The 27,947-nt window shown below is 49.5% G+C and overlaps 1 protein-coding gene across 5 annotated transcripts in view; it reads right to left on the reverse strand.

The window, feature by feature from the left end:
* Positions 1 to 228: 228 nt before the first annotated feature.
* The window catches only part of LMTK2 (lemur tyrosine kinase 2), a 182,499-nt gene continuing 154,780 nt past the window's right edge, over positions 229 to 27,947 (reverse strand). For 3 of the 5 annotated variants that reach the window (XM_067012354.1, XM_059036389.2, XM_059036390.2), the window contains 8 exons: positions 27,764 to 27,900; positions 21,378 to 21,462; positions 20,321 to 20,442; positions 15,889 to 16,038; positions 11,413 to 14,395; positions 5,262 to 5,394; positions 4,791 to 5,033; positions 229 to 3,921 (listed from right to left, as the gene is read on the reverse strand). In XM_067012354.1, the coding sequence (XP_066868455.1) occupies positions 3,893 to 3,921; positions 4,791 to 5,033; positions 5,262 to 5,394; positions 11,413 to 14,395; positions 15,889 to 16,038; positions 20,321 to 20,442; positions 21,378 to 21,462; positions 27,764 to 27,900 (3,882 nt within the window). In that variant the 3' untranslated portion in view covers positions 229 to 3,892. The remainder of the gene's footprint in view (positions 3,922 to 4,790; positions 5,034 to 5,261; positions 5,395 to 11,412; positions 14,396 to 15,888; positions 16,039 to 20,320; positions 20,443 to 21,377; positions 21,463 to 27,763; positions 27,901 to 27,947) is intronic. The other 2 variants (XM_067012355.1, XM_067012356.1) reach the window with 1 other exon arrangement.

A 27,947-nucleotide genomic window follows, 5' to 3' on the forward strand; every position in this document is an offset into this window, starting at 1 on the left:
TGGCAGCGCAAACAGTCCATGCCAGTTTTCCGTTGATTATGCAAAGCTTCGTGCTCTCAGGAGCGCAGGGTTTAGGTCTGTCACAGAAAAGGGCCTCTCATCTCTAGAGACCAGGGCGGCGAGTGACCCAGGGCTGCAGGCTCCAAGCACCCACAGTGGGGCGGTGCCAGACCGCCCACCCCAGGCCTTACACCGTGGAAAACACACAGAATCAATGCGGTAACAGAATCTATAAATATATAACTATATTTATTTTGAATATTAAATAGTTTTTAAATTACAAGCAGTTTATTGAATCACACTATGCATCAATATACAGTAAAAATCTTACAATTTAAAAATGTACACGATTTAAACTGAAAGTTCATTAACTATTATATTGCCGTGAACTTCTTACAACTGTGTTAAAGCACAACAGGGAGACCTCGGAGGTGGGATGGCCCGATGCGTCCTCATTTGCGGCCAGAATGAAGCAGTGGGTACTCACAGCGGGCCGCTGTTACCGTCTGTCTATGCCCGTGCCAACTTGAACTTGGCCATGTTCCAGCCATTCAGATAACAGGTTGTTGGCGATTCAATACTGTCCACACATCTTTGAAGAATTAATTTACATACTAAAGAGAGTTTTCCTTTTTGATAGCCAAAGCTTGGGCCAACCCCGTTACTGCTTAGGAACATTGTTTTTGAGACTTACACCCGAAGTAACTGTGTACACCCATTCTTATTTTAAGGCTACTTCTCCTAAGGCTAGTATTTTGAAACCCCTCGTAACTGAAGCCCGGCATCTCCAGCCTCACACTTGGTTCGCTTCTGGAATTTTCAGACGACGGGCTGAGCAGAGTAAAACCAGGAGCTGGAGCTGCCTCCCTTGCACCTGGGCCCTCAGGACAAACGTACAGAAAGTCATGAACCCCACAAACACCCTGTGGAAAGTGTTAATAAAAGGAGGCGGCTTTGAAAGGGGCTTCAGGGCAGCAAGACATACAAAGACCTTTCTTAGGTAAACCCATTTTCATAGAAACAATCGCCGGTACACTCAAAAATAGAACAGATACTCTGTTCTCCATTCAGCTTCCTGGAGCTTCTTCACCCTTAAGATGAATGGCTTCTTACCCAGACGCACAGTCCAAGTTTCAGAAGGATTTGGGGGGAGCGCTTTTTCTACATTGCTCCTACTGGCTTATGGCCAAGTCCTTTGGATAACACAAATTAACATCTAGCTAGGAAGGAGATGAAGGTTAGATTATTTTTACTGTAGGACTTAAGATAGGTAAACTCCACCAAAGTAAGACAGATCCCAAAGGAGGCCAGGAAATATCGTTGTGAACCAGGTACGACAAACCTCACCCACCTTAGCTAGAGAATTCCACTGATATTATTTCATTGTGTAACTTATTAGAACAAAAGCAGTTTAAAAACCCACTACTGGTAACCAGGTGAAAAGAAAACTGGAACAAACAACAAAGCACATGCTGACATTTCGAAAATGGGCAGAAAATTTTAATCTATATAATTTCCTGTGTATTGCTTGAGATTTCAAAAGAACATGTTAATTCCCATGTTTATTATAAATATAAACTCTTCCTGACCATGCGACGCCACACTGAGACCTACTGCTCCAGCCCGGCCCCACCCCTGGCGCCCTGGATAAAATGTTTTTGGCAATTCATTGTCAGAGGGATGTAGACCTTAAAATAAATTACAATGGGAATTATGTTGTTAAAAATCTCCTTAATCATAGTGAAAAATGTACAGCCCCAAAGCATCAAGAAATTTTTACCACAGGCTGACTGTATAAGAAGACTATCTAGTCTCTGGATCTACTTGATTTTAGTCATCAGATCTGAACTCCTTAAACCTGTAAATTAAAAAAAAAAAAAAACGAGTATAACTGCCTCTCATTTTTCTTTTAACCAAGACCGGGAGATGTAAAAATTCAGAAAACTCTGGAGGGCTCCAGAGCAAGAAGTTGAGAGTTGTGACAGTTTTGGCAAAATCACCTCCTAATGCCCTGTTAACCGTGTCTTTAACACGCTCGCCCCAGGGTCCGGCTCGGGCAGTGCTCTGTGCTCACACCGGGGGAGGGGAAGGGCGCCCCTGCCGCTCTGGAAAGTCACTGCTAGTATGAAAAGGGGGCGAGCCAGAACTGAGAACACAGGTCACAGCTGACTACTACGTCAACTCTAGCCAGCGGCGCACACACCTGCACCGGGCCCCCGGGTTCCCGTGACCGACGTCCTGCAGCCCCAGGCGGGCCTGGGGGGGTCATCCGGCCTCTCGCTCAAGTCGGGAAAGCATGTCAGCACCGGACAGCCCTGGGGTGAGGGGCCCGTGTGCGGGGAACCCAGCCCCAAGGCCCCACCCGTACGCACTGGCTGCCACGCTGCTGGCAGAGAGCAGAACTCGAGGGCCGCCGAGTGAGGTCAGCTTTTTATTACCAACACCCGACACCCGCCGACATCACGAGGCTGCACTGGACGCACTCGGTCCTTTCAGAGCAAGGGGAGAACTGGGGGCTTAACGCAGAAGGGGAGGGTCAGTGCAGATGAGCCCGGGGCGGCGTCTGGGGGCGACGGCCACTCGGGCTGCCCGAGGGCCCGACCAGGAGGACGTGCTGGCTGTGGAGGCTCCTCCGTGGTCCTCACGGCTGCGGGACGTAGTGTATCACCTCGGTTACAGACACCAGGCCACGCACGGACGGGACACGATCCGGACTGGCTCTGGGGGCCATGAGAAGCTCACCACCTCAAGGGCACAGACAGAATGAACTCAAACCGTCCTCGGCCCCCAGGGCCCACTGTGGAGCAGCTTCTGTGCTCCTGAAGGAAGGAGTGACCACACAAGGGCCCTGAAGCCACCGCCGTCTGCGCTTCTAGAAACCAAGCAGAAGAGCCGGCTCTGAGGGGAAGTGACTTGGGGCCCAGCTGGGAGGAGGCCTCGTGGCCCCTGGGGACAACGGGGGGACCTGGATGTTCCAAGCAAGCTGAGCTCTGGGCACCACCTGTCGACTTTTACCCAAAGGGTTTTTTTGAAGTTGGGGGAGGGGCGGGTGGGAGAGTCACACAGCGGAGCTGCAAGGCCCGTCAGCCCCTCAGAGAAGCCTCAACTGCAACAGGCGAAAAAACCACCTCAGAGAGAAGAAACAGAAGTGTGTTTCATTCAATCAGCAAAACAGAGCAGTCTTCTTGGACTCATCAAAAATACTTCCTATAAGAACATAAAACACTAACATTCAGAATCATTTATCATTTACGAAAGAGTACCGTATGTACAAGTCCAACAATTTCTAAAGACAGCGTTAACACTCAAAATACTTAAGCTTTACAAGTACCATGCAAACAAACTATAAAACAGAAGAAAAAAAAATCAAACTAGTGGATAGCACCAGCTTGACCTGCCTTATTTTCCTTGAATAATTTAAGATTCTGTACAATATCAGGGACTCTCAGGACATTTACCCACAGTGCAATTACAGAAAGCAATTAGTGATCTCTCTAAAAACAATAAATATGGCTCACTGGCGCCAATTCCCGTCGTGGTCCTCGGGGGCCTGCGCAGGGACGGGACGCACAGGCGCGGGCGCGGAGAACACCCCACGTGGGAACCAGAAACCGCCCGGAGACGCGACAGCCCCGCACGCCGGCCAGGCTCGGGCTCCCCGCGGACGGCAGGGGCGCGGGCCCTTCCAGCGGGCGGGGCGGCGAGGGCAGCAAGTAGCTCTGGGCGAGCTGGGAGACACGCCTGGGCCGGGCGTCCCGCGGCGCTGTTCCCTCGGCCTCCTGAGTCCTCCTCCCCGTCCCGTGTCAGCAGCTGTCGAGTGGGCGCCACTGGGCAGCCGGGAACGCCGCCGCCGCCGGGGAGCCGCCTGGGCCCAAAGGTGCCTCAGCATCACCTAATCTTTCTCCCCGTCTTCGCTGCTTCCTATTAGGAGAGAACAAGCACAGCTGTGTCTTAAAACGATCGTCACCGATAAAAACAGTGTGGACGGCGTCTGAGCTTCGCTGCGGAAAGAGGAACTGAAGCTAGAAGTGTGGCTCTCAGCCGCCTGCCCGGCTGCTCGCCGCTTCCTGCGACAGCAGCACCTGCCAGGCTCTCTCGCAGACACATCTGTGCGGCTCACACGCTGCTCGATGCCAGCGCTCTGGGCGCGGGAGAGAACTGGCTCTGAGCCCCACACATCTGCCCCCGACAGATCGTTAGGTCACGGGCGTTATCTAATCGGCACAATTAAACCCAGGACAAACACAAATAAAGGCCTTCATATTTCACAGTTATTATTTGATCTGCAAACTTCATATCAAAAAAGTGTACCTATTAACATTTATCTTCGATCTAGTTGTGGGGAAAAAAAGGATCCATATGTTCAGGTACCACTACTTCAAATGTGCCCGGCCCATGACCTCCCCCGGGCCTTCTGGTGGCACACGAAGACTAGGACTTAATGGCAAAATCAATACCCCCGGGGTAGGGCCAGAGTGCATTTGGGTTCAAGCCCGAAGTCAGGGCCAAGTGTTCTTTAAAGCAGGAGCTTTCTGAAGAGCCACTCCTCTCTGGGGGAAAGAAGGAGAGATGGGGGTTGGGGGCTAACAGAAAAAAGGGAAAAAGGAGAAGAAAGATGGCGGAGCAGCCCCAGGACCAGCGGGCCCAGCAGGGCAGAGACGGAGCCCGGAAGTGGGGGACGAGGCCCCGGAGCACACCGTCAAGGCTGTGAGCTCCTCGGAGAGATGCGTACGCGCCTCTCTGCCAGCGCCGGGAGAGCGTCCCCTCCCCTGGCTCCGCACCCTCCTCACCTCCCTGCTCCATGTCCGAGTCTGTGAGGTGCGTGAGGGAGAAGCTGGCGATGCTGGCGGGCGTGATGGAGAACCTGGAGTAGGGCGCCGCGGGGGGCCAGCTGGGCTCCGTGCCCCGCGGCGGTGGCGGCGGGGAGAAGTACTTGGACGCCTGCAGGGAAGGCCTGGGGCGGAGGAGGTGGCTCGCTGTCGTCGACATAAAAGGGTCCGGGGAGAAGTCGTCGTCCCACTCAAAGCCTCCACCTGGCAGTAAGAAACAAGAGTAACTCTCCCCTCACGACCTCCTTCTAAGGAACAGAGAGGGCAGTGCAGGCGTCCAGGCGGGCTCAGAAGGGCACCGACGGCGGAGCTGCCCATCCCCCCGCCCCGGGGTCAGAGGGGGGTCTACGAAAGCGACATGTGAAGTTATCCTCAGAAACAGCTCACATCACACTCATGTTTAGTTGCTTTTTAAACCCGCCAACGAGATACCTTCTTCATCAGTGGAACTTTCGGAATTCGTGCACCTGCTCGGGTAGGGGGAGCCTGACGGCGGTGCGGGGCTGCCCAGCTCCGGCCCACAGGCCTCTCCTCCGCAGTGGCCCAGCTCTTTGGTCGGCGTCTCCTGAAAAGCCCAGCGTAAGTTCCCATCAGCCAGCACCTGCTCTCAGGAGCCCTGGGGCAGGGGCCCTCGCTGACCGTTTGTGACCTGTCCCTCCCACCCCCTGGGGAAGGTGGGCCAGGAGTCCCTGCCCCATCTCTCCCGTGGAACGGGCTCCAAATCCTGGGCAGACACACAAAGCGGCCACGGGAGACCTCGGAGGAGGAGATGCAGCAGGCGGGTTGGGGAAGAGCGCTGGAGTCAAAGGACACCAAGCCAGCGGTGAACCAGCCCCACCCCTCCACCCACCCCCCGCCACTTGGGTTCTGGCTCCAGATGCAGGAAGGGGGGGGGGGTCTTCTGATGCTTAGAAAGAGGAGAGGAAATTCCAGGGGTTTGCTTTTTTCCCCCCGTTCTCTTGCTCCCAGCCCAAGCAATCCTGGGTGACAGCAGCAGGGGCGGCAGGCACCTGAGGGCTGTGAGCTTCCTCTCTGCCTGGAGAACCCACACGCCTTTTCCCTCTCTGTCCTGCCGCCGCACAGCTGCACAGAGTACTGTGGTAACCCAAAGCCCAGCCTTCTGGCCAGAGGACCAAGAAGAGAGGGACCAAGACACTGGACAGTCCAGGGAGGGGGGAGCTCAGAAAAGGGATCCCATCAAGTTGTCTATGAGCTCCCGGCTTACCCCCAGCTGCTCAGGGTAGATCTGACCCTAAACAGCACACCAAAGCGTTGGGAACTGAATTTCAGGGAGACCACTGCCAAGGTCCAGTCTGGCCAGGGGGTGGCACAAGCACAGGACAGGTTCAAAAAGCACAACAAAGGTTTGAAAGGGGACCCCAATCCCCAGAAGGCTGGTTGGAACTTGTGACCTGAACCCCACTGGGTCAACACCTTCCAAGAAGAAAATATCAACATTCTCCATAGAATCTAAACAAGGCACAGAATCGGAAAAAATAACAAGGGTACAATCTAAAATTTCCCAGCAAACAAAGAATAAGGAAAACCTCAATTCCCAGGAGAAAAAAACAATCAACAGATGCCAATGCCAAGATGTCCTTAGATGTTGGGATTACCTGAGAAAGACTATTATAAATATGCTCTTACAAAGTATGGGAAAACCCACTGGAAATGAATGGAAAAGTCTCAGCAAAAGAATAGATAAAAATAATGAGTTGCGGATTTCGGAACAGAAAAATACAATAACCAAAATTTTAAAACTCACTGGGTGGGCTCAATAGCAGGATGGACATGAGAGAGGACAGAATAAGTTAATGTGAAGGAGATCAACAGAAATGATCCAATCTGAACAACAGCAAAAGCAAACACTGGAGGGAAAGAAAAGAACAGAGCCTCAGGGCCTATGTACTAGGATATTACCAAAAGGGGTAAAGCTGGAGTCCCAGAAACAGAGAGACAGAGTGTGGTGAAGAAGAAAAGAAGACACTAGGGCTGAAAACTTCCCAAATCTGGTGAAAGACATAAAACTACAGGTTCAGGAAGCTTTGCCAACTTAAAATGAGATAAATACAAAGAAATCCATGCCTGTAATCCAGAAATCCATAATCATACTACTGAAAACCAAAGACAAAGACAAAAACTCTAGAAAGCAGCCAGGGACAATGCTGAAAGAAAAGAACTATCCCCTCAGAAATCTATGTTCAGAGAAAATATCCTTAAGAAATGAGTGTAAAATAAAGACACTCTCAGATGAAGAAAAACTAAGAAAATTTGTTTAAAAAAATTAAAAAAGCCACACAAACTTCTTCAAACAGAAGGGAAATGATAATAAAAAGGAACCTGGAACATCAGAAATGAAAAAAGAACAGTAGTAACTATCTGAGTGACTATAATCCTATTCCTCTCCTCTTCAGTTTCTTAAAACATGTTTGATGACTAGAAGTAAAGCATAGAGCACTGTGTGATGGGATTTTTGATGAATAAACATATGACACATCAGACAACCTGAAGAAAAGGGGTAGGGGGGGATGAAGGGCCCACAGGGTACAGGGGTTCTTATATTCCACTTGAAATGGTAAAACACTGATTCTAAGGAGGCTGTGAAAAGTTAAGTATGTACATTGTAATCCCAAGAACCACTCCAAAAACTACACTAAGAGAAGACATATAGTAAGAAATGCAACAGATAAAAGGTAATTCTAAAAATTGTTCAAATTACCCAAAAGAAAGCAAAAAGAGGAAGAAAAGAAATAATAACCAGAGGAACAAAGAGAAATACTGAATAAAATGGTGCACCTCAATCCAAATACAAATAACTCTATTAAATGTAAGTGGCATAAAATACCAATTAAAAGACAAAAAGTTTCAGAATAGATTTTTAAAACCACCCATGTGCTATCCACAAGAAACTACTGTCAAGTACAGGGATGCAGGTACGTACAAGGATGAAGAAAGAGACATCACACAAATACTACTCAAAAGAAAGCCGCAGTAGCTTTATGAATATCAGAGAAAGGAATAAAGAATGACATCATATAATGACAAAAGGTCAATTCACCGAGAAGATATAATAATCTTAAATGTGTATGAAGCTAACAACAGAACTACAAAACAGATGAAGCAAAAACTGACAGAAATGAAAAGAGAAACAGACAAATCCATAATTATAGCCAGAGACTTCAACACTTCTCTCTCAGTAATAGACAGAACAAGGAGACAGAAAAATCAGCAACAATACAGAAGAAATGAACCACCAACTGCATCTGACATTTATAGAGCAATCCACCCACCAGAAGCAAAATACACACTCTTTCAGGTGCACATGGAACATTCACCAAGATAGACCATATCCTGGCTCTACAGCAAAACAACACATTTAAAGGAGTTGAAACCCTACAAAATATGTTCTCTGACCAAAATAGAATTACACTAGAAATCAGTAGCAGAAAGGTTAAAAAAAAAAAAAAAAATCTCCAACCCTTGGAAATTAAACAATATTTTTTATAAATAATCTGTGGGTCAAAGGAAAAGTCTCAAGGAAAATCAGAAAATGTGTTGAGGGACTTCCCTGGTGGCTCAGTGGTTAATAATCCGCCTGCCAATGCAGGGGACACGGGCTCGAGCCCTGGTCCGGAAAGATCCCACATGCCGCGGAATAACTAAGCCCGTGTGCCACAACTACTGAGCCTGCGCTCTAGAGCCCGCGAGCCACAACTACTGAGGCCGTGTGCCACAACTACTGAAGCCCGCATGCCTAGAACCCGTGCTCTGAAACAAGAGAAGCCACCACAATGAGAAGACCGCACACCGCATCTGAGAGTAGCCCCTGCTCACCACAACTAGAGAAAGCCCGCATGCAGCAATGAAGACCCAACACAGCCAAAAATAAAAAATTAATTAATTAGTTAATTAATTAATTACGAAAAAAGTCAATCACGTTTCTATATACTGGCAAGGAGCAAATGGAAACCAAAATTTTTAAATTAGCTCCCCAAGAAATGAAATACTTAGGTATAAATCTAACAAAACATGCAGAGGATCTGTCTGCTGAAAACTACAAAACACTAAGAAGAACTGAATAAACGGAGAGACATACTGTGTTCATGAGTTGAAAGCCTCAACATAGTAAAAATGTCAACTCTCCCCAAACTGATCTATGGATTTTATGCAACTCGCATCAAAATCCCAGTAGAATATTTTTGTGAATATAGAAAAGCGCACACAGGCCCCCAGGCTCCCCGTCTGCCCCAGGACAGGCAGTCCACCTCACATCTCTGGGGGCTCCTGGCTGTAAGACTACGACACAGGTGTCCCAAGCATGGCTCGACACGGCTCCAAGGCCACACTGCTGAGTCCCGGCCCCGTCGTTCCAATGACCAGCGCTGTGATGCATGGGACTGAGCTCGGAGCTCATCTGCCCTGTGACAGGCTGGAGGGCAACCACGCGTCCCGTTGACTGCAAGCATCACTGTCCACCGTTCTGGCCTCGAGAACACCGTGCATCCGGAAGGGGCAGCGTGAGAGCTGAGGGTCAAACACCCTGCCAGGCTCATTTAGGGCCCATGAAAGGCACATGGGAGACCACTGATGTGTGGGGAAGCTAAGGAGACCCTGCACGTGAAGTGCCAGCACCCGAACCGCTCACTCACTGGGCCGTGATTTCACGAGAAAGTTGCTTTACATACAGTAAGTGTTCACCAAGCATCTGCTGAACCAACAGTGAAATAACCAAGACACAGAGCTGCCAAAACCCAGGAGTGCTCAGTGAAAACTCTGGAGTTAAGGTACTGAAACTACTCAAAAACGAAACTACTTCAAAACCAGCTCATCAAGCTGCACAGCAAGAGCAGAAGAAAATCTACCAGCCATCAGCCTGAACCAGCAGGTAGTTCTTACTCCAAGGAAACTGCATGGAACGCAGGAGAAAACTAACTAGAGATCACAGAAAGACAGACTTTTCAGGACTTCATTCTGGACTTCACCCACTTTCCAACTTTCTCTACGACACTAAGCCTTCTCAAATCTCACATCTATTGAGCATGTCTTACACTTGATTACTGTACCTTCGTTCTCATGCCTCAAATCTCGATCTTAGGCAATCCTGCCCTGTCTTCTGAAGCCACCAAAACATCACCTCCCCTCCACCCAAAGTCATCACACGAGTGCAGCCCTTCTGTAGCCCAGGCGGGGGCTTCCACGGGAGCTGAGTCCATCCCCCTGCTGCAACTAGCCCCCCAGACGTCTTCCCCGGCACGCACTTTGTATCTCTTTCTATCCCACCTACAGATCGTCTGCTCTGTGGTGAAGTCTCGTACAATTCAAGGTCACAGAGCAGGTGAAGAAAGGGATACGGGAATTCGAACGACTGATAATAAAACACAACATCTGGGGCCAGGTGATCCCTTCTCTCTTCCACTCCCGGTAAAACAATGGCAAACCAGTTTCCTAGGCTCCCTGAGCCCTCAGGTTCTGAAGCTGGGATGTGCATAAGCCTCCAGGCCCCTCTCACAGATCGGATGAACTGAGGTTGGGGCCAGGAGTCTACTTTTTCTTTTCCCAAACACTTACCTACCTCCACCCTCCCTGCCCCACATGTCACAGTTCAAATTTTTTTGAGCGACACCGTAGAAAGACAGCCCACAGAAGCGACGAAGCGTAAAGTAACGAGCAACTGCAAGCAGGCCCAGCCCCCAGGGAAGAGGCGGGGCAGCACGCAGGACCCCCCGCGGGTGTGGGCGGAGCCTCGAGTGTGGGGCCCAGAAGGCCCAACGCTGAATGAGAGGCTGAGATACCAAGGCCCGGTTCCAAGGACTAAATACACAGGGAGGGCAAGCAGATCCAAGAAGAAATCATCAAGGACTCCCACGCCTTCTAGAACGGGAGCTTCACTTACAATCCAGCTGATTCAAGAAGCAAATTCAAGGGCTACAAAGACTAGTCAACAAAGAACACACACACACACACACACACACACACACACACACACACACACACACACACACACACACACACACACACACACACACAGCTTGAATTGGAGGCTGCCTCATTTTTAAAGAAGCCAAAGGCTGGCCCCCTGAGTGCTGACAGCAGGCAGCCCGCCCAACGGCAGGGAGGAGGGCAGGGCCAGCCCCTGGCTGGGAGGGCCACAGACTCTGTCCTGCTGCCCCGTCCCCGTCCCCGTCCCCATTCCACAGGCAGGGCCGCTGGTCGGTGTCTCCAGGGCTACGCGTGAGCCTTGGACTGTTCGAGCAGCAACTGCACGCCGGGCGTTACTTCCGACTGTCAGAGTGTAAGAATCTGGTCTGGAAAGGGTAAGCAACTTCAGCGGGACTCTGCCAGGACACCCAGGAAGAGCATGCAGATCTTCTTCCTGTAACGTAACGGGAGCTCCCTGTGCAAACCCCATTTCTGCGTGTTCTTGGAACTGACACTATAGCCAAGACCAGATTCCTTTTTCTGAGTAATCACAAAACAATCCGTGGCCTCGAAGCGGCAGTCGGAAAAACCAAGCACGCTCGTTCCCCTAACACGTTCTGGAATTCTCTAACAGGACAACCTGGAGGTGGCAGACCACAGATACCTGGTCAAAGAGGTAGACCGTGACGTCATCGAAAAAGGTCACCGCCTTCTTTTCTCTCTTCCAGCGGTCGGGCGGCGGGCCCGCAGAGGCCGGGGGCCTCAGCAGGCTGCGCAGGTGGCGGCCGTCCTCACGGCTGAGGACCACGGGCGCCGGGTGCCCCGCCTCGTCCTCCGACCCGGAGCTGAGGCTGTGCGGGGTGCAGGCCCGCAGGTCCTCGTCCTCCGACCCGGAGCTGTCTTCGTCCTCCTCATCCGCGTCGATCCCGTCCTCGGTGAGCTCGAGCACCCCTGGCACGCCGAGTTTCCCCAGGTACTTCCCTTCGACGTCTGGCTCCTTCAGCTTGGGGCCCTCGGAGTGGCCGCGCGAGGCCTTCTCCGCCATCGGGGCTGCGGGGCCGCCAGGGCGGAGGGGGGCATCTGCACACGCCGGGAGTCCGCTGGCGTCGGTTCCGGTGGAAGCCGGTGTGCTTCCACTGCAACTGTCGCGGGGGGGCTCCCCCCGGGCCTCGAGGTCATCCCCGCTGCTCAGCTCCGAGTGCGACAGACTTGAGGGGCTGCCGGCCTCGCTGCTGTCGGCGGGGCGCATCTGTCTGGACGCGCCAGCGGGTGCTGGTTCTCCCGCTTCTCTTGATTCCGGGGGACTGGCGTTCCGCGGAGCAGGGGGACACCTTTGGCCAGGCTGGCTGCTGCTGGTTTCCAGGCAGCCGTCCAGGGGGCTGGGACTCTGCTCTGGGGCGCCTGGCTCAGTCAGGGGCCGGTCCGCTCCCAAGGCCGCCGCCGAGGCTCCCGGGACCCCCTCCGGCTTCTTATCGGGCTCGGAGTCATTGTCTGAGAAGTAAGCGGAGTCGCGGTACGAGCCCTGGCAGCCAGCGGCAGAAGTCTGAGAGGTGACCTCTGCACCCCCGTGGCCATCGGCTGCGTCTGAGACGACGATGATGGGGTTGGGAGGTGGCCCCCCGCGAACGCCGTCGCCCGCTGAACCTGCGTCGGGGGCTACGGCGCCGTCGGGGGCCGGGTGCAGCGTCCACTCGGGGGACTCCAGGTTCTCCGTCTCGTAGCCACTGTCCGCAGGCTTATCGGGGGGCAAGAGTCTCTGTGGCGTGTGAGGGCCTAAGGAGCCCAGGAAAACCTCCCCGACATCCACCGAGTCCAGGGAGCCTGGGGTCTCCACGGACTGCTCCGAAGTCGGGATGGGCGTCAACAAGCTGTCCTCTAGAAGGCTGTCCTGACTGGCAGAGGCCAAGGAGAGGGCACACAGCAAGCCCCGCTCCCCTGGGGCAGCATCTCCACAGCCCAGCTGACTCGGAGCCTCCGCCGCCCCCGAGGCTCTCTCGGGCAGGCCTCGACCGCAGTGGTCTTCCAAAAGTGGTTGACTTTGCAAGTTCTGCCGCAGTTCTGGAAGGCTGTTCCCTGTACTCACCTTACTGGCAAAAGTGCTGTGGACAAGGCCTGAGTCGCTCTGGGTCAGTCTCAAGGCCCCCTCCCTCTGGGGAGTCAGGTCTCGGGACCTGTCGCTGGTGGGAGCTGTGTCCACCGGGGCAGGCGCGGAGTCTGGGTCCACCTCTCGGCAGACACCGTCTTCATGGACACCGACATCCGAACACGTGGGCTTGGCTCCGCCCTGCTTCAGGGACACACCTGGAGGGACATCGTGAGGCAGCCCCCCTGTTTCGAGCGAGGTAGGAGGTACCTGCGCCTGCGGGCAAGGCGGCGAGGCCGCGGCCCAGGCGCCGTCCTTGGGCGCCACGCCCGGGCCTCTGCCCTGCGCGCTGACATTTTCCTGCAGCAAAGAAGAGCCCGGTTTATTTTCGGCAAACTTAAGCTCAGCATCTAGAGAGTTTCTACTCGGACTTTCTAAAATGGTTTCAGGAAAACCAGCATTTCTAAGTTCTGTTTGAAGATCATTTATATGTTCTTTGCTGGACAAGGAGTCTTTCAGTAAGTTCTTCTCTTGAAGAAATAAAAAGTTTTCTGACAATTCTTCAACATCCAGCTGATCGAGACCATCTTGGTGCACGAGGTTTTCTGATAAGCAAAGAGGCTCACAGTCAAAAAGCTTACGGGTCTTTTCTTTCTCCAAGTGGCGCGTAATTACTGACTCTCTGGGGTCATCCAAACTTGAGCTTAAGGTGGTCGGCTTGAAGTCAGCTTGGACTCCATTTAGTTCCATCAAGTCAAATATTTTTCGGTGACCGGGCAACGCCTCTGATTTGTCAAGATCACTAAATATACTGTCGAAAGGGCTCTCGGGACCCTTGGTGACATGCACATCCTCGGGCACCCTGGCATCCCTGGGGTCTGCAGTGTTCTGGAAGAAATCCTCATCCGTACTGGACTCCTCCAATCCCACATTCCTGAGGGTCAGAAGCTGGGACGCTGTGTCACTGGCCCTTTCTGGATTATCCATTTCCGTGGTGAGCAGCGCAGCTGGGTAGTCCAGCTCCAAGTTGCTACCGCTTTTCTCTTCTAATTGGATGTAATAGTCGCTCCCGACGGAAAGGTTGTGGGCGTCAAAGACGGGCACTACCCCGGGGGCCCGCACGGGGACATCCTGGACACTGTCATCTTGCTTCCCGGGCCCGGGATCTGAGAGCGGACTCTCAAACGCTTCGGTGGCAAAGATGATGCCGGTGTAGGACACGGCTTCGTCCGGGGGGCCCCGGCCGCGCTCCTCGAAGTGGTCGTGCTTGGCCGCCTCCCAGACGTACTCGAAGCTCAGGCCCTGGCTGGTCTCGGTCACGGTGAGGACCTCCTCCATCTCACGACCGAGCCGGTCCCTGGCGAAGTGGTCGAGGATGGGGAAGGCGGCGTCACTTGCAGCATCTCTGCTGTTGGTGTTTGGCTTGAGTGCGTTCCACTGCTGCTCAAAGTCGACTTCCGGGTCCCTCTGGCTTTGCATCCGCAGGTAGGTGAGCAGCCGGTGCACGTCCTCGGCCGCTGGCCTCTTGTCTGGTGACAGCCAGCAGAGCTGTAAGACTTCATACCTGAGCGACACAGACAGGTGATTAGCGCACGGATGATAAATTGTTTTAAAGTAAGGAAAGAGCTCACAAGGACCCCTGGGCCAACTCAACACCCCAGAAGCCTCGACACTTTAATCACTGCCGACCACCTGAAGGAGTTCAGCTCACGGTGATATCGGCGTGAAAGGGAAAATGGAGACAGAGAAAACGTGGCTCATTTTCTCTGTCCTCAGGACACTGCACAGCGTCACTGCAATTCCTTTGCTTTGTCATCTGTTCTTCTGGCGTCTTCCAGGGACTCAGCCACCGAATTCAGAAACAGTTCTAAAATGCTCTCCTCTTAACACTACTGCCATAGGTATCCTGCTTAGTAAAGGATGCACGTATCTAACGTTCTGAGATTCACTCACTTTATTTTGCAAGAATTCACACAGACAGATGCTGTTGTGACTCATCTCTAATTATTCCCCCAATAAATGATCTCCTGCAGCACATGGTTTCCTCGGGTCATAAAAGGCGCTGAGGGTGGAGGGAGGGAAAGAGTAGAGAAAGAAGCCCCAGAGACGGTGGCAACCAGGAACTGGTTGGCTGAATACGGCCAGCAACTTAAACTGTAGCCGTGAGTGGAAGGGAAGACAGAGGCGATGTCATGGTATTAAATTTACAGCGTGAGTGTCCAGTTTTTCTGGGTGAGTTAGTTCTAGCCATTCGGCGGCGGGGTGGTGGTGGTGGAGCTGAGCAACGGCCACACAGAGGGGCACCGAGCTCCAGGGGCAACATCAGCCGGGCACAGGGTGACGCAGACAGAGGCCTTGACACAGGTGAGCCCGATCCTAACTGGAAACTGAGTAAGAACTGGTCTGGAGCATCATACGAAGTAAATTTGTTTTGCAAATGTCAACACACATTATGCAAATGAGTCTCATGTGCCAATTTAAATATGATCATGTCTACGCCACCCATCTCTCTTCTCGCACGTCGGGTATCACTTAAACCAACAGCCTCATTTAAAAATAATTCCACAATAGGAAATTCCCTTAGAATTGACTTTTCTAATAAGTTCAGACTTAACATTTTTCTTATTGCATGTAATACCTAAATTCCTGCTTGTTCTACACATTTTTAAAAAATAGCATTACATTAAAAGAATGGATGTTAATTCTAAAATCAGTCTGGAATAATATACAAACGATTGCTTTTCTTTTTTTTTTTTTTTTTTTTTTTTTGCGGTAAGCGGGCCTCTCACTGTTGTGGCCTCTCCCGTTGCGGAGCACAGGCTCAGCGGCCATCGCTCACGGGCCCAGCCTCTCCGCGGCATGTGGGATCTTCCCAGACCGGGACACGAACCCGTGTCCCCCACATCGGCAGGCGGACTCTCAACCACTGCGCCACCAGGGAAGCCCACGATTGCTTTTCATAACATTTACTGTTCAAAATTAGAGAATACATAACTAAGACCCATGCAGACAGGATTTCCTTATCTTCTGAAAAGAACGTGACGCGACGTTACCCACCATCTGTCGGAGTAAGGCTGCCCCAGCTGTGGCTTTGGGAGTTTTGTGTCTCTCTCTCGAATGACCTGGTTGAGAACCTCTACGTTGGAAAGGTTGGAATAAGGCTGAGCGGCATTCTCAAAAAGCTCCCAAAGTGTCACACCCAGGGACCTGCAGAAAAAAGAACACGGTTATTTCTTTCTCCCTTGGGATGTCGAAGTTTTAACACCTACATTTTTAGTTGTACGGTCACTAGTAATTTCAAGCACAAGGTGTGTCTACTGAAAAGGTTACTCAAGATAGCTCTTTAACATGATTTAAAAAGCAGGCATTTCCATTAAAATGAGGCCCACAACAAGAATACCTCCTCAGATTTACTAACGGAATATTACTTTAGGAATTTTGGCCAATGCAAAAAAATATGAGATGGAGCCAAGAGGCATAATTACATGGAGAAGCGAATATGAATGCCAACCTTAAAACTTCAAGAAATTAGAAAGATCATCACGATGACTTTTAAGAGTTCAGCAACACAGCTAGGTACAAGGTAAATACACTGAATTCTAGACTTTTGGTGGGGAGAAAACATCCCATTCACAACAGCAGTAAACGTCGGAGATCTTGACACGAACAGTCCTTCCCTGTTTGCCCCGTGTATTTCTTGCCGTAGCTATTCCTGAGTATCCGGGGCTCTCTGCTCTTCGGAAGGGCGCCCCCCACTACTCTGCCAGAAGCGGCCACCTGCCCGAGCCCCTCGCCACCTGCAGGTGCACAGCCGTCAGCACGGGCAGGGCCAGCCTTCGCAGCACCCGGCCCACTCGCCCGCGCGCGCCCGGGGCTGTCCCCGTGGAAGCGGCCTCTGGGGCTGAAGCCAGAGGGACGCCTCCCCTCCACTCCCTCTGTGCGACCCCTGCGTTCGCTCCCACCGCCTCCACTTCCGCCGCACACTGCAGTCTATCTTCCGCAACGGCCCCCAAACCTGGCTGACCGTCTGTGTCATCTGGATGCTGGTACTTAGGACCCCCCCCCCGCCCCTCCCACCCCGAGGACTCTTCGTTGGCGGCCGCGGGTGTGGCTGCCTCTTTAAAAAGCTCCCCCACGGTTCTGACGTCCAGCCAGGTTTGGCTATTGATGGACTCCGTGACTACGACCAAAACGCACCAGAATGCGTGTGTGAATAATGAGCCGGGCTTGAGCAAATAAGTTTATTATTTGACGTGGTAGAGGGCACGGTATAACGTATGAGTTAAACTCTCTTACACTAATCTCACAGACCAGTGAGAAAAATCAACATATTCAGTACCTAAGTGGAGAGGGCATTTCAACCAAAGGAGATAAAAGGACCCAAATCTCCCAATCCAGTTCACGAAGGGAGAAGTTTCCCTGGCACAGAACTGCTAGGGGCAGAGGGCTGTTGTGGATACAAAGAAGTTTAAGACACTGTCAACGACTTTAGGGGATTAACAACGTATGTGACTGGAGGAAAGTAAGAAGCTTACATGAAACGCTAAAGACCCCGAAGGTGGCCTACGATGAGGGGCAAAACGAGCGCGGTCGGCACCAAGGCTGGTTTGACCCTGGGCGCGTACCTCTGCCTGCCTTATTTTCTCCACATCCCCGACGTAACTAGCTTGCTCTCTCCCAGCAAGGCCTGTTCCCAAACCAATCCCCTCCCCAGTTCTTCAGAGACAGTGAAGCATGGGTTTTCTTCTAAACTCCCCACCCCCCCCAGCTCCTAGCACCTCCCTTGAGCATCCCTTTCTCCTGGCACAGGCCACATAGAAAGAGGAGACGCGTGCCCACCCTGCCCTGCAGCTCTCTATTCCCTAGTCTTTCCCGCCCAGTCTCCTCGGGGACAAGTGCCATCGGCCACCGCCAGCATTCCCTCCTCTCCAGCTCTTTGCCACACACTGGCCTGTGTCTCCCTGAGGACCGGCAAGCCTCTTCCTCCTGGGAAGAAAAAATGTCCTGTAGCTCTTATCCCCTCTTCCACCAAACTCACTGAGAGAGGACCCTCTCATTCACCCCTGGCACAGGGCAGTTTGGTCCCTGCCTCTCGTGGAAGCTGGCACCACTGCCAGCCCTGCCACCAGAGGCTACTCAACCCGTCAGAAACAAGGGGGAGGTTCTGCCTCTGGGAACGCAGGCTAAGTTTTCAGGTCAATCACCCTGTAGGAATAGTAAAAATACGAATGAAGCATGGAAAGCAACCTCTTAAAACACAACAAACAGCAGATAAGATAGCAGGGAATTACCTGGACAAAATCTAGAGCTTAGTGAACTAAGTAGAACACTAAATCCACCTCTGACTGCAGCATCTGCTGAAGCACAGAACTCGGGCTCCTGTGTCTATGGTGCACCAGGCTCGGTGGGGGTGATGGTGGCGGTGGACAGGCCAAAGCCCTGGGCCTGCACAAGGTAAGGGGTCTCACAGAGACCTCCTCACAGTGGGAATAAACTGCCTCTCTCCCTGCCTCTCTCAGGGGCCTGGAGGGCAAGCTGCCTTGGCACTGAGGTCCTGTGAATTAGTGGACGTGTGGGAGCGTGAGTACGTGTGTGTGTATCTGTGTTGGTGGGGGAAGTGCAGTCCCAAAGAAGTTGTAACCACAGAGCTGGCCCTTACTTGGACTTACAGCCCAAACTCACATCATCTGAGCGCTCTAAAAGACCTTGAGCTGCATACATAAAGCCCTGAATTAGAGTAGTCCCTTACATGATGGGACACCCAAGTACCTGACAAAAGCAAATGTGGACCCTCTCTGGAGAAATGTTTCTCAATTCTAGGTTTCTAAGATCCTCACCATAAAAAAGTCCCGAAGGAAACAAACCACCATCTAGAGCCAGCAAGATCAAATCCACAAAGACTTCAGATACTGGAATTATCTGATGTAGATCATAATCAAATAGACCTCCTAAAACCGAAAAGCCAATATCTGAACTACAGAATTCAATAGAGAGATTTAACAGAAGAATAGACACAGCTGAAGAGAGAATTTTTTAAGAGAGAGAATTAGTGGATAGAGCACAGGTCTGAAAAATTATATAGAGTGTGGCACAGAGAGTCAAAGAGATGGAATATATAAAAGAGAGAATAAGAGACAGAAGACAGAGCAAGAAGGTATAACACATATCTAATCAGACTTCCAAAAGGAGAAAAAATGGGGCAGAGGCAGTATTTGAAGGGTAAATAAGGGCTGTGAACACCAACCTAAGATATGAAAAGCCAAATAAATCCCAAGCAGAAAAACAAAAAAATCCACACCAATACACATTATAGTGAAGCTACAAAAATCAAAAGACAAAGAGAAGAGTTTAAAAGCAGCCAGAGAGGAAAAAGTCACGTTACCTTCAAAGAGCTTAGGGAGATTTACAGCTGACTTCTCAAGAGCAACAATGGAAGCCAGAAGACAGTGGAGTGAGATCTTCAATATGCTGAGAGAAAATAACTGTCATCAAGTAAAAATATACTTCAAGAACGAGGACAAAATAAAGGTACACTCAGACCTACGGAGAAAGACCTGAGAATCTATTACCAGTGGAACCTCACTAAAGGAAATTCTGAAGGACATACTTCAGACAATAGGAGAGTGATCCCAGATGGAAGGTCTGAGATTTAAAAACAAACAAACAGCAAAGTGATTTGATTACGTGGATAAAACTAAACAAACACTGATGCTAAAAAAAATAATAGTAACATCTTGTGGGGTTAAAAGAAAAACTCAACATACCCAACAATAATGACATATAATTGCATGTGTGTGCGTAGAGTAAAACTAAACCAAGTTAAAGTATGTTAAAGTAGCCTGGGGTCCTTGTATTGCTCAGAAACAGGGCCAAGATGAGACCTACTATTAGACTAAGTTAAGTGAAGTACACGTTATAATTTCTAGGGTAACCAATAAAAGTATAGGAATAGAGTATACAGGTCCCAAGTTAAGAGGAAAAAACAGTTTAAAAAAAAAATCAAAAGAAGGCAAGAAGAGAAAAAGAAAATAGAAAAAGCAGGACAATAACACAAAAAAGTGTAGACATAAATTAAGGAAGCTGTAATAGAAGTTGCTAAAGACTCAGATACATTTTTTCAACTTCCATTAAACTAACATACATCTCAGTACTACATAATGGTCCAAACCTTTCTGTTTTTCCATTCACTTCAATAAATATTTACTAAACATCTATTATAAGCCAGGCCTTGTAGGAGGCAAAGAAGATAGGCTTGGTCTCTGCTTTTATGGAGATGATTCCTGTCAAATGGGTAAGAGAAAAGTTAACTGCCTCATGGCCACTGTGATAACCGCCATGCTGTCAATAAGTTGTTTTTTTTCACACAGTCGGGCACTCTGGTGTTCCTCTGTCTTATTCAATTACCTTCCCTTAAGAAAGTACTTGAGAAGAAAGAAGTCAGGACTTTGCTAACAACAAAAGCCTAACAGAATGATAAATCAATACATACCAGATATTACTATACTTAGTTTGATCTGCAGTTAGTAGTCTGTCTTGAAAGCTGGTTACTAATTCTGGAGCAGTCCATCGCAGAGGGAAAAATTTTTTATCATCTGTTTCAATATAATCCTCCTGTTTTGTTAGAAAGCATACAGAATTTTGAATTTTATAGCACTTTTAGTGAGCTCAATGATTTAATTCCAGGTCATTCTCAGAAAACACAAACCCCACCCCAAAAAAACATGTCAGGAAAAGAAGGCAGCCCGAGACCGACTTTCTGGGCAGAAGGTGGGTGAGGGTTTCCCCGAAGCCTCCTGGGCCTCGTGAGCTGGCCTCTGAGCCATGAACGTTTGCTCAGTCATCCTTCCTGGAAAAGGAAGGTACACCGTGTCTGATGCATAGAACACAGACTCTGAGCAAAACATCTTGTAAAATATACTGGGCCGTAACCCCGAACAGGGGAGTGGGGCGGTTAATGAGTAAGAGCGCAGGCTTTCCAATCAGACAGGCTGGCTGAGTCCACGTTCAACCATTTACCAGCTCTGTGACTCTGGGCAAGCAGCAAACATACTAAGCCGCCTTCCTGATCCGTAAGATCAGGAAGACACCCCTACCTCCCTTTACAGGGAGGGTTACATGAGACCGTGCGGGCAAGTACTTCATAGTGCCTGGGTGGTATGCAGCAAGAGGTCAAGACGCTAGAGCTACCATGTAGGCAAAGAACTGACTTACACCTGTGTGACATTTTTTTGCCCCACATTATAGCACCTCACTCAGCTGGGCTACACAAACACACACAAATAAAGATCTCTCATACTTCATTTATTTTCTCTGGGGGTATAGTTATAACAGAGTTTAAAAATCCAAATCCCAAGCTTACCGAATCTGAGCTGAAATTTTACTGAACATGTAACAGAGAAATATTTATATGATGTGTATTTTATTATACAGGTAGCAATAATGATTTACCCCGCTTTCCAAAAAGGCATGGCATTTCGTGATATGACCACTTCATGAGTATGAAATTAAATCAGGTCAAGGAGAGGACCCTTAAACTTTTTGCTTACCTTGTACCTGCTGAATCCTATTCCATAATCTCCCACTTTCACATTTAAGTCCGAGGTAAGAAAACAATTCCGCAGGGCTAAATCACTGAAAACAGAAAGAGTGAAGTGAACACGAGAACAAGGAGAATCAACACCCAGGATGATGTGACATGAAATTGCTATGGCTAAAGGCTTTCTTGAGTAATCAGTTAATGTACTGAGCTCCCTACTTAATAATTCGTGTTTTAAAATCCTTTTTCACAGAAAAAGGTAATACCATATTTCTAATTACTTAAAGAATGGAGATGATCAGATTTTTTTGTAAATCACTCTGACTGCTAAGGTTAAATACTGACCATATCCGTACCTTGTTCTGCATTAATACCAGATTTATGGCTCATTTCCTAGTATTTTTAGAGTTACCAAGAAAGAATTCCAGATTGGCTAAATTGTCTGAATTTTTAAAATAAGTTGCATTACCTGAGCAATAGTCTAGTAGTAGCCTCTTTAATGTAAGTAAAGAAGAATAAAGTTACAACTTCAAGCACCTGAAAATAATCCACATTATTAAAAAGGTTTGGTTTTTAACTCCTTTTTCAAAGATATGCAAACGTTATAAGGAGACCCTTTCCAAATCACTCTCATCTCTTCCAAACTCCACCTCCCCAAGAGGGAGGCAAAGAGCATATTTTCAAGACTCACTTAAAACAACTTATTTACATAGTTTGTTTATTTAAGAACAAGTTAATTTTCAAAAACACCTAATTTGCAAAGTAAAAACTACTTTTTCTAAAGGAACTTCCCATAAAAACAGCAGGTTACATTTTTTGGATTTTTTTGGATCTCTAAGCACCTGACACGTATTAACTCACTTAATCTTCACGACAAGCCTTTGAGGTGGGCACTATTATGTTCCCCGTTTACAGAAAAGGAAACTGAGGCGCAGAGAATTGGAGTGACTCTGCCAGGGTAGGTATTTCCATCTTTCACAGCCGATAACCACCACCACCAACCCACTACCCGTCAGAGCACGTGCCGTGTGTGCGGCCTCTCCTCAATACACATGCTGATCTCAATTTCCAGTTAGATGTGTCCAATTCTTCTTTACACTATGTTTACAAGCCGTATTTCCACGGCGCACCATCCAGAAGCCATCAGGCCTGTGGAGGCATCTGCGGAAAACCTCGGGACACCCCTACTGTTATAGACAGTATGCAGGTACACGTGGGAGATACTGCGGGTTTGGTTCTAGACCACCGCAATAAAGCACATCTCGCAATAAAACGAGTCCCGTGAATTTTCTGCTTTCCCAGTGCATAGAAAAGTGATGTCTATACTACACTGTAGTCTACTGAGTGTGCAAGAGCATTACGTCCAAAAAAGAAAAAACAATGTATAAACCTTAATTTAAAAATACTTTATTGCTTAAAAAATGCCGAAATAATTACAATAAGTAACATCAAAGATCACTGATCACAGATCATCATAACAAACATGATAACAATGAAAAAGTCTGAAATATTGCGAGAATTACCACAATGCGACACAGAGACGGGAAGTGAGCAAACGCTGTTGGAAAAATGCACTGACAGACCTGCTCAGCAAAGGGCTGCCACAGGCCCTTGATTTGTAAAAATAAAACCGCAGCACCTGCAAAGCGTGATAAAACGAGGTGTGCCTGTAGAAACTTCCCATCTCAAGGAGAGAAGCGGTCCCTGTCTTTTGGAGTGAAGGAAGAAATGGAGGGGGGCCACATGTGGGCAGGAGAATACAAGGCTCTAAGGCAGCCCGACCCTCTGGACCAAGAGCTGCACCCGTGCGGCCCCATGGGTCCTGCCACAGAGGCCCTGAGCACCTCCAACCAGAATTTCTGGAGCCCCTGCAAACAGATCCTTCTATTTATTTATGTACTTATTTATTTATGGCTGTGTTGTATCTTCGTTGCTGCACGTGGGCTTTCTCTAGTTGCGGCGAGCGGGGGCTACTCTTCGTTGTGGTGCGCGGGCTTCTTACTGCAGTGACTTCTCTTGTTGCACAGCACAGGCTCTAAGGCGCACGGGCTTCAACAGTTGTGGCACGTGGGCTCAGTAGTTGTGGCTCGCGGGCTCTAGAGCGCAGGCTCAGTAGTTGTGGTGCATGGGCTTAGTGGCTCCGCGGCATGTGGGATCCTCCCGGACCAGGGCTCGAACCCGTGTCCCCTGCATTGGCAGGCGGATCTTAACCACCGTGCCACCAGGGAAGCCCCAACAGATCATTCTCAACCTCCCCAACACCTGTGTCCTAGGACCAGAATTAAAAGCTGGGTGCCAGCATTCCGGCCGGGGTGTGTGCATGTCTGTGGTGAGGCCAGCAGGGCACCTGCAGAGCCCCTGGCACCTTCCACTCAGGCCACTAGAGCCACTCCAGGACCACCCAGCTGCCTCCCTCCTGGCCTCTCTCCTCACACGTCTCCTGCAGGTCTTCAGATACAGGAAAGGAGAAGCTTAGATAAAAGATGAAAAGTTATACCTGCAAAAGACCTGCGGCTCTCGTTATAAACGACATTGTGAAACTCTTGCACAATTCAACTGTTGCTCTCAGAGAAGGAGGAAGCGCTTCTCATTACCTGAAAACTAGGGGTAATGAGGAGGAAAACAATGGTGTGACTGAGAGAATTTCTTCTAAACCTGCTCCCTCCCTCTACTCCAAACATCCCGTCACCAGAGTACAGTGGCAAAAGCACTGGACAAAGTCAGAGACCTGGGAACGAGCCTTGGCTCCACTGCTAAGGGCTGTGTGACTTCAGGCTAAGTCAATTCACACATCAGAGCCTCATCTTTCCTTGCCAGAAAAAGGGGGGGGGGGCCTAACCTGTAAGGGTTAACTCACAAGGTTTTTATAAGAATAAAATTTTTTAAAATATGAAATGTTTTCAAAACATTGAAGTGTTATCCAGATTCTAAATGATGATATAATTCAATTCAAAATTAGCAAAAATAAACACTCTCTGAAGGCCAATAACATGCCAAGCTAAAGAATAGGAAAACGCAAAGGTGTAACTTTTGAATGGCAGAGGTAACTCTTGACGTCAATGGCTGGTTTGGGTCAGGAAATACAAACATACCCAGTATATTCTTCCTTCAAGTGGAAAAACAGGTCTAGTGGCAAAGCTGCCAAGCGATCCAGCCCTGAAAGGCTCTAAAGCGCTGGCCCCGTCCCCCTTGGCTGACAGCGCTCGAGGTGGCCTCAGCTGTCAGTGGGACCCAGCCGCGTGAGCAGAGCCACCAGACACAGGAAGCGTGCGTTCACAGAGGAAAGGGGTTCTAAACGGCTTCCCATCCCGAGCCACAGGAAGCATCACCACTTGTTCTCTGCTTCCACTGGCATGAGAGTACACCCATCTCCAGGAGGACTGCTCTCGTGGAAACGGCTCAGCGTGGCTGGAGCCACTTCCAGAACCATCCTCTCCTCTATTCACGTTACCCCTGAGGGTCTCCCAAGAGACCCTGAATTCCTGATCAAAAGAGCAACACACAAGCGAAAGTTACAGAATGCTCTTCTAGGGCTTGGCCCACCGTTACCTGATGTAATCTTGACCAGAGCGCTTCAGGGCAAGATTATCCCCATTTCACAGAAGAAACAGGCTCAGAAGGGTTAAGGAACGTGGCTCACACTGGCAAAGCCGAGGAGAGGCCACTTACCAGCACCAGCCTGCCACTGGCAGCCACGAAGGTGTAAAAAGAAAAGAGAAGAGACTCTGTGAAGAGACTCTGCCACTTAACCACTTGAAGGTGGGGTGCAGCTCACAGAGACGCAGGTCGAGGAGTAAGGCAGGAGGACTCCGACGTGGCACCGAAGAGGCAACTCTGCTTAGGGTTTGGAGCTTTCACCCCTGCTTATCAAGTCAGCCCCCATCATGCTTCTCCTCCCCGACACACAACACAGCCAGCCCACAGGTCTACAGCAGTCCTTCCTAACCCTCCCACAAGTACCTTCTGTGTAAGCTGGGTTAGATGAACACTGGGCTCCTGGAACACTGGACACCCACACTCTCGGGGCTGGATGACTTAGTCCCCTCGGTGTTTCTCAGCAGAGAGTAACTTTAAAACTGGGAGAGCCCTACAGAGGTCCTTTCATGCACAGCTGCCACCTGGGTACTCCTCAAGGCCACCGTCACACAGGTCTCCAGCTATGTGAGCCACCACAGGGCCCACGCCGCGGGCTGGATGCCCTGTGCACTTAGCTCATCGCAGTGACCTGGCGGCTTCTCGTGGGAGCTGCTCCTTCAGGAAGACCGACAGGCTGGGGACAGCAAGTCCCAGGCTCTTGGCCGGCAGGGCAGGGCAGGATGGCGTGGAGCGTAACACACCGGCAGCTCCTGCTGTTTATGCGGCCTTCACGAATGTCACGTGTTTGACTGCAGAAACACGGGCTACCCAAGACCCAGGCATACGTCTCCTCTGAGACGATAAGTAAAAATAAAATTTAATTGGGGGTGTTTTACTGGATCAGCTTCCAGTTGGACATGTAGGATATTCTATTTTCAACCAACACAGAAAGTCCGACTTTGAGTTAGCAAACAAATATTCTAAAGTCCAACTTACAAATACGCTACTATGTATTCAATATCTTATAATAACCTATTGAAATAATGACAAATAATCTGAAAGAAATATATATATATAACTGAGTCACTATGCTGTACATGTGAAGCTAACACAATACTGTAAATCAACTATACTCCAATTTTTAAAAGATGCTATTATGCTGTGCTACCAACAAAAAAAAATAAAGCACAAAATTTTGCCCCAAATGGAAATTTTACATAAAATATGGTTATTTTTTTAAAATAAAATGAAACAGTTGTCAATGGTTTCAAAACTTTTCTTTATCTTGAGTTTATGCACCTGAATTAAATCCAAACCACGTGAGTAAATTTATCAACTTTATTTGTTCTAAAGTTCTTAAGATTCTAAATTAAGTAAAACTTTAACCTAAAGACACTCACGGGAAGCTAACATTTACTCTGACATCTTTGCCAATTTTTAAAATACAAGAGTAGAAACCGACTTGGGCTTTAAACACAATTTCTAGCTGTCTTTGATAACTTTATGTCGCTGATTCTGATATGATATTCTTTTTAAATGCTCCAGTCTCCAACATCTAAAAATTCCTACACCAAGTATTAGGTAATAATCATCTGTGTTTCACAAAAGATTAACAATACAAATATGCTGGGAATTAACCTGTCATGACGTTAAAAAACAAAATATAAGATTTCTCCTTATAAAATAAATAGATCTTTATATTTTGAAGTTTTGTGTAAGGGTTTCTGCCTTGGCTCTGAAGAAACTCATGATCTTCTGGGTCCCTTAAAAAGCACTTTATCAGAATGATTCACTCAATATGCAAGGCAGACAAGACAGATGTGTAAGAAAAATGTTAATTTTCTTCTTCCCACCCTGAAGTAATGTTGAGAATCTGATAGGTACTTTTCCATGTCTGTTCACACACACACACGCACACACACACGCGCACACACGCACACACCCCTACAAATACAAGAGTGGTTTTTTTGAACGTTGTCATATTATAAATATATTCCTGTGCAACCTGCTTTAAAAAATATACAAAATACTTCATAGACATCCTCCACGCCAGTACACACAGGGGCTCCTTTCCAGGTCTTTGGATTGTTAAGAGTTAAATGACTTAAAGTCAACTAAAGAGACACTGGCCGGTTTGTCCAGAGACCTGATAAATCATTTTAAACATAAAATCAGAGCCCATAAGGCTATCCAGAGTCATCATCTCGGACAGGACTCAAAGCCCTTTGTTGTCTGAATTACAGAAATTACAGTGCCGATCTGAACAAGATGCGACGCGCTCCAGAGAGCTGCAGCCATTCACGGAGGAGCAGAAAGCCTCGGACAGAAGCGTGTTACCCTGACCCCTGTGCTGCTCGCACACAAGCCCCGATCACCCCCAGCCTGGTCTGGGTGGCGCTGGCCGGAGAGCAGTGCTGGGACCTTCTACGAGAAGATGACGTCAGCCCTTCGGATCCCTTCCTCCCATCTCCGGGACGGGAGGCGGGGCCACAGCGTGAAACCCAGCGGGCAGAGTCGGAGCCTGAAGCTGACAGGAGGGGGATGCGAGACCGGAACTGTTCCCTCTGCGCTCTTTTGCATTCTTTGAGACCCTGGGACTAACTTCTAGGCCTTAGGCTGTATTAAGGCACTCTGTTCCCCGGGAACTGGAGCAAATGGAGCCCAGCTCAACCCTCACTCTGACACTGGACGGGAGCGGACACCTTGTTTGTACATCGCGATTTCCCATTACAGCTGGTCCTCCTTGAGATCCCTGCAGGGCCTCTTCCCACACGTTTGGGGTCAGCAGTGCAGGAGGTGCACGCAAGCAGAGGGACCCACCTGTGCAGGAAGTGCCGCTTGTGCATGGCCGCCAGCCCCGCCGCGATCTCGCACGCCAGCCTCTGCAGCAGCGCGGTCTGCGCGTCCCCCCGCGCCGGCTCGGGCTCGCCGCCGCGCAGGTAAGCCTTCAGATCGCCCTGCGGAGACCAGCCCAGGTCAGTTTCCGAAGAGGACCGGGGGGACA

Source organism: Kogia breviceps, chromosome 14 (assembly GCF_026419965.1).
Source record: "Kogia breviceps isolate mKogBre1 chromosome 14, mKogBre1 haplotype 1, whole genome shotgun sequence".
NCBI classification, from domain to species: Eukaryota; Metazoa; Chordata; class Mammalia; order Artiodactyla; family Physeteridae; genus Kogia; species Kogia breviceps.